The sequence below is a fragment of the Macrotis lagotis genome, chromosome 2, assembly GCF_037893015.1.
Source record: "Macrotis lagotis isolate mMagLag1 chromosome 2, bilby.v1.9.chrom.fasta, whole genome shotgun sequence".
Taxonomy (NCBI): Eukaryota; Metazoa; Chordata; class Mammalia; order Peramelemorphia; family Peramelidae; genus Macrotis; species Macrotis lagotis.
Window position 1 is genome coordinate 14,050,162 of NC_133659.1, and position 12,869 is coordinate 14,063,030.

General features: G+C 40.2%; 1 protein-coding gene across 2 annotated transcripts in view; it reads right to left on the reverse strand.

Moving 5' to 3' along the window:
- The window catches only part of CACHD1 (cache domain containing 1), a 228,379-nt gene that overhangs the window by 40,322 nt on the left and 175,188 nt on the right, over nt 1–12,869 (reverse strand). For both annotated transcript variants that reach the window (XM_074221256.1, XM_074221255.1), the window contains exons 9-10: nt 5,796–6,029; nt 4,151–4,300 (exon numbers count right to left, since the gene is read on the reverse strand). In XM_074221256.1, the coding sequence (XP_074077357.1) occupies nt 4,151–4,300; nt 5,796–6,029 (384 nt within the window). The remainder of the gene's footprint in view (nt 1–4,150; nt 4,301–5,795; nt 6,030–12,869) is intronic.

Genomic DNA, 12,869 nt, shown 5'->3' on the forward strand with positions numbered 1-12,869 from the left:
CTCCACCCAGAATGTAAACTGCTGGAGGGCAGTGGGATCCCTTCAATGTTTTTCCAGTCAAAAGTTGAGTGACGACTCACTGATAGTCTTAGAGAAGGGGTTCTTATTCAGAAAGGGACAAAAAATTGCAAATTTTTCCTCTAACATGCTAAATTTAAAAACATTAAAAATAACCCCCAACTCTAAAGAACAGAACTATAAAATTGCCTGTAAAATTCTCTTTTTTTTAGAAAAATGAAATATCTGTGTTTGTTTGCTGGTGACTGTTAATTAAAATGAAATATCTGTGTTTGTTGGTGACTGTTAATTAAAAAGGAACTGAAAATTCTTTTTCAGGTATGGGTTGGATTTGATGGTCACATATGCTTTTTCAAACCAAAATTAGTTTCATTTTTGTCTTTGCATCTAGCATGAGGTAGGTACTAAAGATCATCTCAATGAATGAATGTCAAATGTGTTTGGTAAGAAATCTGGGTTTCAGTGAGATGTTCTCAGTTTGTTAATGTCATTCAACTCCAAAGATTGCAGGTTGCTAAGAAACCTGAATGTGATCATGTCTATACAGTGTCTTTAACTTTAAAATGTTAGGCAAATGTCTGTTATTAGTAATTATAATACAAATCACACAAGCTTCACCGCAATCAACTAATCAAACACCCAAACAAAATTAGTAAGCACCTATTTGGTGCCAGAATCTGTAGCTGACTCTAGGATACAAAGGAGAAAAAGAAAAACCGAAACCTAAAACTTGCTCAAGCTCTCTCTATAATATTTTGAGGGTATTGTACTAGGCAGCTAGGAGATACAAAGAAGAGAAATAGGAATTAGGAAGACCTGAATTTCAATCTAGCCTCAGATCCTTACTTTGTGGCCCTGGGCAAGTCACTTAACCTCTGACTCAGTTTCCTTCTCTGTAAAATGGAGATCATGATTGCACCTAACTCTTAAGGTTATTGTGAGGATCAAAGAGAAACTGCTTAGTATTTGTTTATATCCCTTGTTTAGCCTCTTAAAAATCCCAGCTAACACATAAATCCTTAAGTCCCTAAATCTGTGAAAAAGTACCAATGCAAGCCTGGGATAGAATAAGCTCAGGGGGAAAAAAGTCAAACAAACATTAGAAAAGCTGATCTGGCTCTACTTTCTGCCAAGTTCTCCTTCTGCCTAGTTCCCTGATGTTACAAATATTCCTATTTATCTGCCTCTCACCACAGGAAATCCATGAATATTTATTCTCTAGGTTATTATCATTATTGCATTTCATTCCCTTAATTAAACTGCCTTTGGACAGAACTAGTCCAAGTCCTTTTGCATTAAATACCACTTTCCCTCCTGACTTAAGATCCCCTATCACTGACAAATAAAGACCCCTACCTCCCAGCAGGTAGTCCATAGGCTGTGACTAATAGAACTGTTAGCACAGCAGGGAAGGCAGTGTGGCTGAAATGTAGGAAAAGGGTGGGGAGGAAAGAGGGGCCGAGGTGTCTGCTTGTGATAGGAGAAGGCATTCCTCCCATACTGACCTGAGGTAGGTTTTCTAATACTTGTTTGGGTTTTTTTAAATAACTGCCCCATTTTTTGGATAAATGTATTATGATCATTATCATTTATAACTGTAAGTAGGTCTTTAGGCAGCCAGTGTTCTTGGGAGGGATGCAATGCCATCAGAGCCAAAATCTGGAACCTGACCCGTACAAATCAGAAGATGAAATGTGATGCGTTGAGAGCAAGCACAGGACAGGGTTAAGGTACAAGTTAGTCAGCAAGGAGACAGAGTGTGACGGTTTGAGATCCCCAGGAGGCTGCCTTCCTCCATTTCTGAATTCTTACACTTCAACTGAGACATCTCTTGACTGAAAAGGAAAGCCAGCAGGGGATGTTCTGGTATAGTGGCTTTGTAATCAAAGGTTCCGTTGTGACATGGATCACCTATGTGATCCTGTCGAAATCATTCCATCTCCTTCTTCTATCTCCTCATCTGGAAAATGTGGGAGTAGGTCCAGCTGCTCTGGAAGGTCCCAACCAACTCGGGATCTCTGATCTTATCTACTTGACATTTTTCTGTGACTCTGTTGGTTAAACAGCTCACTTAGTCCTTTGGGGAATGATCTGAGATGAGATTCAGTCTCAGAAGAAATTTCCAATGAGAATTGTATCCTCCTGGGGACACTGATCTCTTAAAAAGGGGCACCTGTTATCTGTGATGGAGAATATCATCTGTCTCCAGAGAAAGAATTGTGGCGTTTGAACAAAGACCAAAGACTATTACCTTCGATTTGGAAAAAAAATGCTATTTTATTATGTAATTCTGCTATCTCTTATACTTTATTTTTCTTCCTTAAGGATAGGATTTCTCTCTCTTCACATTCAACTTAGATCAATGTATAGCATGGAAACACTGGAAAGACTAACAGACTGCCTTCTGTGGGGGGGTGGGGGGGGAAGCGAGATTAGGGGAAAAAATTGTAAAATGATTAAATAAATTTAAAAAAAGAAAGATGCACCCATTTGGTAAATGCCTACTATGGGCACAATAATAGATATGTGAAGAGATATTAGTTAAGACATAGTTCCCAAATTGACAGAATTTACAGTCTTGTCAGATGATAAGACTGAAATATGGAGAACTGTAATATGATAATATTATTGGAGAGGCCTCATGGAATAGTTAGAAAGATCTGGTTCAAATCTCATCTCAGGCACTTATTAATCGTGAGACTCTTGGCAAATCTCACAACTCCTCTGGGTCTGTTTCCTCATCTGCAAAAAGGAGGTTAGATTTGATGGCATCTAAAGTTATTACTATAACTCTTGAGATACAGGCTCCTTCCTTGGGTTCCAAGGAATTTAGTTTAATTTAATTTTTTAAAATTTAATTTATTTTTTTTATTAAAGATTTTATTTATTTTGAGTTTTACAATTTCCCCCCTAATCTTACTCCCCCCCCCCACAGAAGGCCATTTGCCAGCCTTTACATTGTTTCCATGGTACACACTGATCCAAATTGAATGTGATGAGAGAGAAATCACATCCTTAAGGAAGAAACATAAAGTATAAGAGAGAGCAAGATCAGACAATAAGATAGCAGTTTTTTTTCTAAATCAAAGATAATAGTCCTTGGTCTTTGTTTAAACTCCACAATTCTTTCTCTGGACACAGATGGTTTTCTCCATCGCAGACAGCCCAGAATTGTCCCTGGTTGTTGCACTGAAGGGATGAACAAGTCCATCAGAGTTGATCATCGCCCCCATGTTGCTGTTAGGGTGGACAGTGCTTTTCTAGTTGTTATCATCTAGCTCGGCATCAATTCATTCAAATCCCTCCAGACTTCCCTGAATTCCCATCCCTCCTGGTTTCTAATAGAATTATAGTGTTCCATGACACACATATACCACAGCTTGCTAAGCCATTCCCCAACTGAAGAACATTTATTTGATTTCCAATTCTTTGCCACCACAAACAGAGCTGCTATGAATATTTTTGTACAAGTGATGTTTTTACCCTTTTTCATCATCTCTTCAGGGTATAGACCCAGTAGTGGTATTGCTGGATCAAAGGGTCTGCACATTTTTGTTGCCCTTTGGGTGTAGTTCAAGGAACTTAATTTTAAAAAAGATAACTTTTCTAAAGACATGATTTCATTTATAACCCTATATATTTTATTTTATGAATTTAAAATACAATTCTGAAAAGGAATCCATAAGATTACCAAAGGGTCCATGTCTCTCAGCCCCCCAGATTAAAAACCTTGTCCTAAGTAGATTAGAAAAGTTCAGAGACAAAAGGCAACAAATGGTGAGGGATCTCAAAGAATATCATTTTCCAGTGTGGCGCAACACTGCAGACACAGAAGTCAATACAAAATTAATTCAAAGTAAATAGAAAACAGTTAGTGTTTGAGAGAAGAGTTTATGGCACCTGAGTTGAGCTCAGAAGAAAACTGGCAATTCCAAAAGTCGGTGGTGAGGAAGGAAAGTGTAGAAGATGATGGGGACAGTGGGTGGTGAGGAGGGGGTGATGTACCAGGTGACAGGGGCAGCCAGTGCAAAGGGCGATGGGTGACAGGTATGGGGAACATCAAGAGTATAAGAAGACAATTCTCTTTCTGGTTCTGGACACTAGGCCTGTCTTATCAGTTAGGCTTAATTACCTTTGTCATCTATGAGAAAAGTATAGGAAGCCAAAGAGTCTTGGTAATATGTCACATCCTCGAGGATATAAGCCAGGTTAACATCCACTCCTACAATCCCCAGCAGGAGATTGCCAAAGTAACAGGGTTTGCTCACTGTCATTATCAAACCTGAGGGGAAAAAGAAGGGGGGGGGGGGGAGACATGACAGAGAAAGCATTAGCAACAGCTGTGGCCCACTAGCTGACAATGGCCAGGATCTGCCATCCATCAGCTGCTTAAAATCAAAGGATCCCATGAGAGTCAATCCCACCAACGGCTTCCTCCAGAGACACCACATAAAGCGATTTGGAATCCACTCCATAAACACAACGGCAGGAGGACTCCATCCATCCGTCCATGCCGATCTGGGAGGTTCAGGCCCTTGCCCCACACATTTCCTATCTAATACTATGGGGAGCTTGCCAGACCAGTGGCAAAAAAAGCCTCAGAATCTTCCGACGGGGGAAGTGTTTCTCATCCGAAGCCCAGCTCTTATATATATATTCTATGTCCCAGCCCTTTGTGACTCTCAAAGATTTTCTTTCTTGACTGGTCTATGCTGATTGGATAAAGCCTTTGGACCTTTGACTCCTTCCTTTATCTCAGCCAATTGCCAAGGTCAATTGATTTACTTCTTTTTAATCATTCCCCTGTACATGCCTCATCTTTACCTTTGACACTGCCAATGCCCTGGTATAGCCCTCATTGTCCCACACCTTCACTGCTGAAAACCACCTGCTGTTTGGTCTTCTGGACATGTATCTTGGCCCATTCTCCATTCAGCTTTCCAAGTGATGGTTCTGAAGCACCGCCTGACCATGGCACCCTCCCCAAAACGATCCCTGTTGCTCCTTATTACCTTCAGAATCAAATATAAAATCTTTTGTTGGGTGTCCCAAACCCTTTATAACCTACTCCTCCCACTTTCTAGTCTTCTTCTATCTTACCCTCTCCCTGGCCCCCCCCATATTTGACCATGATACTGGTCCCCTTGCTATTCTTCTAACATAATAGTCCACCTTCCAGTCCAGGAACTTGCCCTGGCTTTCCAGTATGGAGGTGAGGTTGGGAGCCAGAGTGATAAGGAGGATGGGAAGGTAGAAAGAGGGGAGGGTTTTGGGGGAAAAGATGCCAAGATCAGTTTGGGTCACAGTGAGTTGAAGATGTCCACAGGACATCCAGCTCAAGGTATCCCACACAGGCAGTTTCAGTTCCAAGCCAAGGCAGTTGTGGCTCAGTGGATGGAGATCTAGCCAGGCAGCCAGGGCCAAACAGATCAAACCCAGTTTCTAAAATATATTGGCTGTGTGACCCTGGGCAAGTCATTTAGCTTCTCATTAACCTAGACAACTCTCTAAATACAGAAAAGCAGCAGATCAGCAAAGGTAAAGGAACTTTCCTCATCTGGGAATTCCCTATTATCAATGCAATCCCAGGTCCAGTTCTCTATCCATCTAGCTTAAAAATTATTGGTGTGATTATTATTGGTATCTTCATTGTTATCAATAATTAAATGAAGTAAATGCTATGGGGGAGCCTTTAAGGAAGAATTGGTAGAATCTTGGAAAATGACAGCTGACCCTTTTGCCTTGGTCTATCAATCTTAGGTGCCCTTTAAACTCACCATCTCCCATTTCATCAGAGAAAGGGAGGCTAAAAACAGCCTCATCAATCATGCGGTTAGGGAGGTTGGTGTAGAAGCGGCCAACGGTGGTCTCCAGGTTACTCAGCTGATTCAAGACCATCATGCTCCCCTTAATGACGGGCAAGGCTGTGCGGTCAGGTACACCATACTTCATGGAGTTTTGTTCAGCTAGATCTCTCAGGAAGGCCAGTTCTTTCAAACCAGTCACTCCATCTGAAAGGGAAATTCAAAGGACAAAAATGAAAAGCAGGCTTCCTCCTCCTCTCCCACCTCCATTTGATTCCCTGTGGTGTATGAGCAATGGGGATTCTCTGGAAGGAAAACGCAACTGCGACCTACTTCTGGAAGACTCAGACTTCTAAGGGTCCAGTTGGGTCCCAAAACCTAAGAACCAACTTCTCTCCTGAAGAGGAGAGAGGCCAGAAGAAAAATCTTTCTACATAAAAAGGTATTCTTGGTAAGCAGCTCAGCACAGAAGATAAAGTACTGGTTTGGGACTCAGAAGTCCTGGGTTCAACTATCACTTATAACCCTAATTGCCTTGGGTAAATTGCCTAATTAACAGAATGTTTGGCCTAGAGTCAGAATGACCTGAATTCTAATTTGGTTTCAGATCCTTACTATTTGTATGACCCTGGGGAAGTCATTTAACCCTGTTTGTCTCAATTTCTTTATCTGTAAAATGAGCTGGAGAAGGAAACCTCAAAATACCCTTCTGTCTTAGTCAAGAAAACACCAAATAGGGCCATGAAGAATTGGATGGAAGTGAAAAATAATTAAACAACAAAAGTTGCTCAAGTTCTTTTGCTAAACAGCCTCTTCATTTGTAAGATGAAGTAACGACTAATTTAGGGGGTTTTACCCTTTCGGGTATCTACCCTTCAGGTAATCTGGTAAAGTCTATGGATCTCTTTTTAGAATCATATTTTTAAATACTTGGAGGAAATGCTAAGTTTCAGTTAGAGATTAGTGAAAATAAAAATGTAACTTTTTCCCAATCAAATTCAAGAGTCTGTGGCTCCAACATTAAGAACTCCTGGACAACATGGCCTCTGAGGTCCTTTCAGTTTCAAACCTATGAGCATCTGAAGATAATCTATGATCCTCAATTGAGAAATAATGGGAAAAAAGTGAGAGAACAAAGGAGATCACATGGGATTTTTCAAGATGGAATTTTCATATGGATCAGGACATATAATTCTTTCAAATTTTAGTTCAAGTTTGTGACTTGACTTTTGTCACAAATTCCTATCAAATTCAGACATGAAATAATTTTACTTGGGTCGCTGAAACCCCATCCTTATTAGAAAACCGTATTATATTTACAAGAGTAGGGAAAGTTGGAAACAGGGTCAAAGGAATGACATAAATGATGGGATGGGAGTCAAGAGCGCAGGAGTGAGGAAATACCAGGTCCTGATGCACACTGGCCTGGGGCCAGGAGTAATAAAAATAGTGATTAGTAATAGCAGCAGTAGCAGTAATAGTAGAAGCTGCAATCGTAGCAATAATAGCAGTAGAGGTAATAATAGCAGTAGTAACAAGAGTAATAATAACAGTAATAGTAGCTATAGGAAAGATAGGAAGTAATAGCAGCTACTAGTAATAATAGTTATAGCCCTACTAGTAATAGCAGTTATAGTAAAGGTAGGCAGTAACAGTAGTTACTAGTAATAGTAGTTGTGGTAAAGATAGGAAGTAATAGCAGCTACTAGTAATAATAGTTATAATACTACTAGTAATAGCAGCTACTAGTAATAGTAGTTATAGCCCTACTAGCAATAGCAGTTATAGTAAAGGTAGGAATTAATAAAAGCTACTAGTAATAATGGTTATAGCACTACTAGTAATAGCAGTTATAGTAAAGGTAGGCAGTAACAGTAGCTACTAGTTATAGTAGTTATAGTAAAGGTGGGCAGTAATAGCAGCTACTAGTAATAGTAGTTATAGCCCTACTAGCAATAGCAGTTATAGTAAAGGTAGGCAGTAACAGTAGTTACTAGTAATAGTAGTTATAGTAAAGGTAGGCAGTAATAGTAGCTACTAGTAATAGTAGTTATAGCCCTACTAGTAATAGCAGTTAAATAAAGGTAGGCAGTAACAGTAGCTACTAGTAATAGTAGTTATAGTAAAGGTAGGCAGTAATAGTAGCTACTAGTTATAGTAGTTATAGTAAAGGTAGGCAGTAACAGTAGCTACTAGTAATAGTAGTTATAGTAAAGGTAGGCAGTAACAGTAGCTACTAGTTATAGCAGTTATAGTAAAGGTGGGCAGTAACAGTAGCTACTAGTAATAGTAGTTATAGTAAAGGTAGGCAGTAATAGTAGCTACTAGTAACAGTAGATATAGCACTTCTAGTAATAGCAGTCAAGTAAAGGTAGGCAGTAACAGTAGCTACTAGTAATAGTAGTTACAGTAAAGGTAGGCAGTAACAATAGCTACTAGTTATAGTAGTTATAGTAAAGGTGGGCAGTAACAGTAGCTACTAGTTATAGCAGTTATAGTAAAGGTGGGCAGTAACAGTAGCTACTAGTGATAGTAGTTATAGTAAAGGTAGGCAGTAACAGTAGCTACTAGTGATAGTAGTTATAGTAAAGGTAGGCAGTAACAGTAGCTACTAGTTATAGTAGTTATAGTAAAGGTGGGCAGTAACAGTAGCTACTAGTGATAGTAGTTATAGTAAAGGTAGGCAGTAACAGTAGCTACTAGTGATAGCAGTTATAGTAAAGGTAGGCAGTAACAGTAGCTACTAGTAATAGTAGTTACAGTAAAGGTAGGCAGTAACAGTAGCTACTAGTTATAGTAGTTATAGTAAAGGCAGGCAGTAATAGTAGCTACTAGTTATAGTAGTTACAGTAAAGGTAGGCAGTAACAATAGCTACTAGTTATAGTAGTTATAGTAAAGGTGGGCAGTAACAGTAGTTACTAGTTATAGTAGTTACAGTAAAGGTAGGCAGTAACAGTAGCTACTAGTTATAGTAGTTATAGTAAAGGTGGGCAGTAACAGTAGCTACCAGTAATAGTAGTGATAGTAAAAGGCAGTAGTAGGACTAGCGGTAGCAAGCCAAGTGCCAGTCACAGTAGCAGTAATACAGCGGTGACAACAATAGCAATAATAACTATTACAATAGAAACTGGAATAGTTGAAGTAACAACAGCAGGAATGGCACCATTTGTAGACTAGCAGTAGTGATAGCATTCATAGTGATGGTAGTAGAAATGATAGCAAGAGTGGTAGTAATAGCATCAATCATATTATAATAGTCTGGTGGTGGTGGTGGTGGTGAGGGTGGCGGTGGCAGCAGCAGAAGCAGCAGCAGCAGCAGCAGTAATAATAGTGGTAGAAATAGGATGAGGAGTAGGCACAGCAGCAGCCGTGGCAGCAGCAGCAGGAGGAGGAGGAGGAGGAGGAGGAGGAGTACTAGTGAGTAGTGCCAACAGCGGTAGTCACAGCAGCAGAAGTATTGTCGTGATAACAACAGCAGCTGTAATCATCACAGTGGTAGTAGAAATAGTCCTAGCAGCAGCATTAGTAGCAATACAAGTGGTGATGATAATAATCTTAATCACTGTGGTAATAACAGAATGGGCTCATATTCATGATAAGGGTGAGACAGTGTGGGTCAGTTGATAGAGCTGGCCCTGTAACTCAGAAGATCTGGATGCAAGTTTTGCTTCTGACCCATTCTTAGTAGATATTCTTGGGAAATCTTTTTTTCGGTGCCCCAGGAGGCTAAGACTCATAGTCTCAGAGCAAGTTCAGATCTGAAAGAAATTTCTACCAATCACAGGTCCAGTCCTATCTCTGATTGGTCTTTTTTAATTAGAGCTAGTGCTTAAAATTCTGCACTTGACATCAGCAAGTCTGGGTTTGAATGCTGTCTTTTCAAACGTTGTGGTCAGGGCAAGTCATTTATCTTGCGGTGTGTCAGTTTGTTTCTCAGCACAGTGGGGACACTCTTATTTGTACTTCACTTAAAATATCACATAAATGTGAATTGCTACTGTATTATTCCCCTGAATTCAGCATTCAAAAGGGCAGGCCTTTCTGAAGAGAGCACAAGAGTCTCTGAGGAGGAAGCAATAGCTTGTCCTCCAACGAATGATAAAGAAAAGCCACAGGGGTTAGAAGGTGATGTATTATTTGATGAGTCAAAAGAAGAGAAGACCAGTAGTAGTTGGAGAATCCCTGCCCAGGAGCATCAGAAGCAGGTCTTGGTTGACCTGCCTACAACAATAGAGATCTGCTCTCTTGTTCATCCTCTGATATCTGACACAGGAGAGAGAACTCCCCAAGACTTGTCAAAAAAAAAAAGATGAAGGGCAGCTAGGTGGCACAGTAGATAGAGCACCAACCCTGAAGTCAGGAGGACCTGCCCTCAGACACTTAATGATTACCTATCTGTGTGACCTTGGGCAAGTCACTTAACTTCATTGCCTTGCAAAAACCAAAAAAAAAACCAAAACCCCCAAAGATGACCACTCAGTAAAAAGGAAGACCACTGTTCAGTTCTGGTGATCCACATGAACACATATAAAGCTGTGAGAAGGAACCTGGAAAGAGATACCAAAGATGATGAAGTCTTTAGAAAGACATTAAAACTATAGAGGCATAAGCATTGGCATCACTGCTGCCCACCAAAGACTAGGGATACAGACAAGGAAAACTAATTTAGGAATTCATTATCAAGGTGAAACCTGAGAAGCAGCCATGCAGCACCTTTGCAAATCTAGAATTTAAAATAAAAGAATGATCAGCTACTGGACAGCATGGCGTCCCCCTAAACAATCCTCTATTTTGTCCAGTGTCTTTGCTAATTGGCACATTTGAATGATGTCTTTGGACTGTATACTCGCCTGGTGTTCTCTGAATCTCATCCAAAGGGCTATAAATTGAAAGGAAAGAACAAGAAAACCATGTCTATTCATCAAGTGAGACATCCAAGAAGGGAACTACAATATAGGAAGAATAATAGTTAAAAGATACATAGATAGTCCCAAGAGACATGATCTAACAAAGGATTTGGTAGCAGAGCCTGTGGTCTCAAATGCTATTAGCAAATAGCCAAGTATAGGGAACAAAGGAGAAGAAGAAGAAGGGTTAAGGCAAGGACTTAGACTTGGTGGGATAAAAACCACCCAGAATTAGAATATGAGTAAGAAAGGGAAGAGAGGAGTAACATTATACACTAACAAGAGATTATGTGAAGAAAGCCATTTTTGAGGAGCACATGGGTATAGATTGGTGGAGGAAGAATCTAAATGATTCAGTGTATAGACCACCTGGACAGGAGAGGCATGGTGGTGGGTTCAGGGCACAGATCATAAGCCTGGTCAACACAGAGGCAGTACTGGGACATAATGGTAGATTTCAATGCCTGTGAGATCCCATCATTACCAAAGCAGAAATGTTAGTCTTTTCAGCACTGGCCCTGGTGTCGTCCTTCAAAGGGTGGAGAAACCAACAACGAGATATACAAGAGGAACTAGGCAATACAAAGGGAACCTTAGGAAGAAGGATGTCCTCTGTCTTAAGCTTTTAAATTTGATTTTTATCTACCTGAAGGTCTGTCTTCTCTCCCTCTCCCTCCCCACTCTTCATGAAGAAAGCAAGACAAGTCAAGTCAACAAAGATTCATTAAGCACACCTACTGTGTGCCAGGCCCTGTGCTAAGCACTGGAAATACAAATGCAGACGAAGACTGTTCCAACTCTCAAGAAGCAAGAAAACATAAACCACTGTGTCAAACACCTATAGTCTAGGTAATTCCCCGACGTCTAACCTGCTCCCTAGATGTGGGGAGAACACATTGGAATGGATTCAGAGGAAGGAGAGGTAATATTCCATGACTGGTATTCAGAGAAGTCAGCCCAAAGAAAATCTGAAAGCTGAAAAAGAAACAAGAACAAAAATGGAAAAGGAAGGTTCTTTCAAGACACTGATGTGGATGTGCAGATAGCTCAGGAACCAGAAGTCAAGACCCCTGGAGAAAAGTTTAGATAATGTTTCCTCCTTCCTCCCTTCACTCTTGGGGTGGGAGGTGAAGAGGAAGGAAAAGTATACATACTGTCAGACAGAGGCAAATCTGTGGGTTAGTTTTGCTGATCTGTTACTGTACCCCACCCCTTAGTTGTTGTAATAAGGCTTGTTTTGTAATGGGGGCATACTGGGTATCCCAAGGTGCAATATTCTGCTTTAATAGCTTAAAATATAATAAAATGGCATTAAACCTTTGAAGATATTCTTTATATTCTAAAATGGGTATGTTAAAGCAGGTGACAGTAATAAAAATAAGATAAAATATCTAAAAAATATGGAGAAGACTGATAATAGGTTGAAAACATATTCTCACTCATCCAGGAATTCAGTCACTCAACAACATCTCTTTTATGTTCCCTTTCTGCCACTCATGGCCACCATCCTCATTCTGACCCTCATTTCCTGATGCCTTAACAACTCAAATAGATGCTGGGGTGGGGAAAGATATATGTGGTAATCAGCCTGCCTCAGTTTCTCCAGTATTCTCCACTCAGATGCCAAAGTGATTTTCTTAAAGTGCAGACCCCATCAAAGAAATCCCTACTACCTCCAGTATTATGCTATAGAGATTGTTTGCCTTTCTAAGCTCAGTCAATCAAGAGTTGTACTACTTTTTCAAGGATTTCCCCCCATTTCTCTACTCTAGGTACTTACCCATACTAGCTCATGAGCTGCCCTATTTCCCATTCCATAGTTTTGCACTGACTGTCCATCATGCTAGGAATGTACTCTGTCTTCATCTCTGCCTCTTGGAATCTCTGGTTTTTTTTAAGGCTCAAAAATCCCCCTCCTAACTAATGCCAATCCTGCTTCTTCCCCCAGTTGCTTGCATCTTCCTTCCCTCTAATGCAGTGTCGTGTGTGTGTGTGTATATATGTATACACACACACTGTTATGTGCTATTATCTATGAAAACCATAAATGCACATCAATCCTTGCTGATGGATACGCTGTCTCCCTCATAGAATATCAGCTCCCTAATTTACTTCTGTCTCTGGATCCTCAGTGCCTAA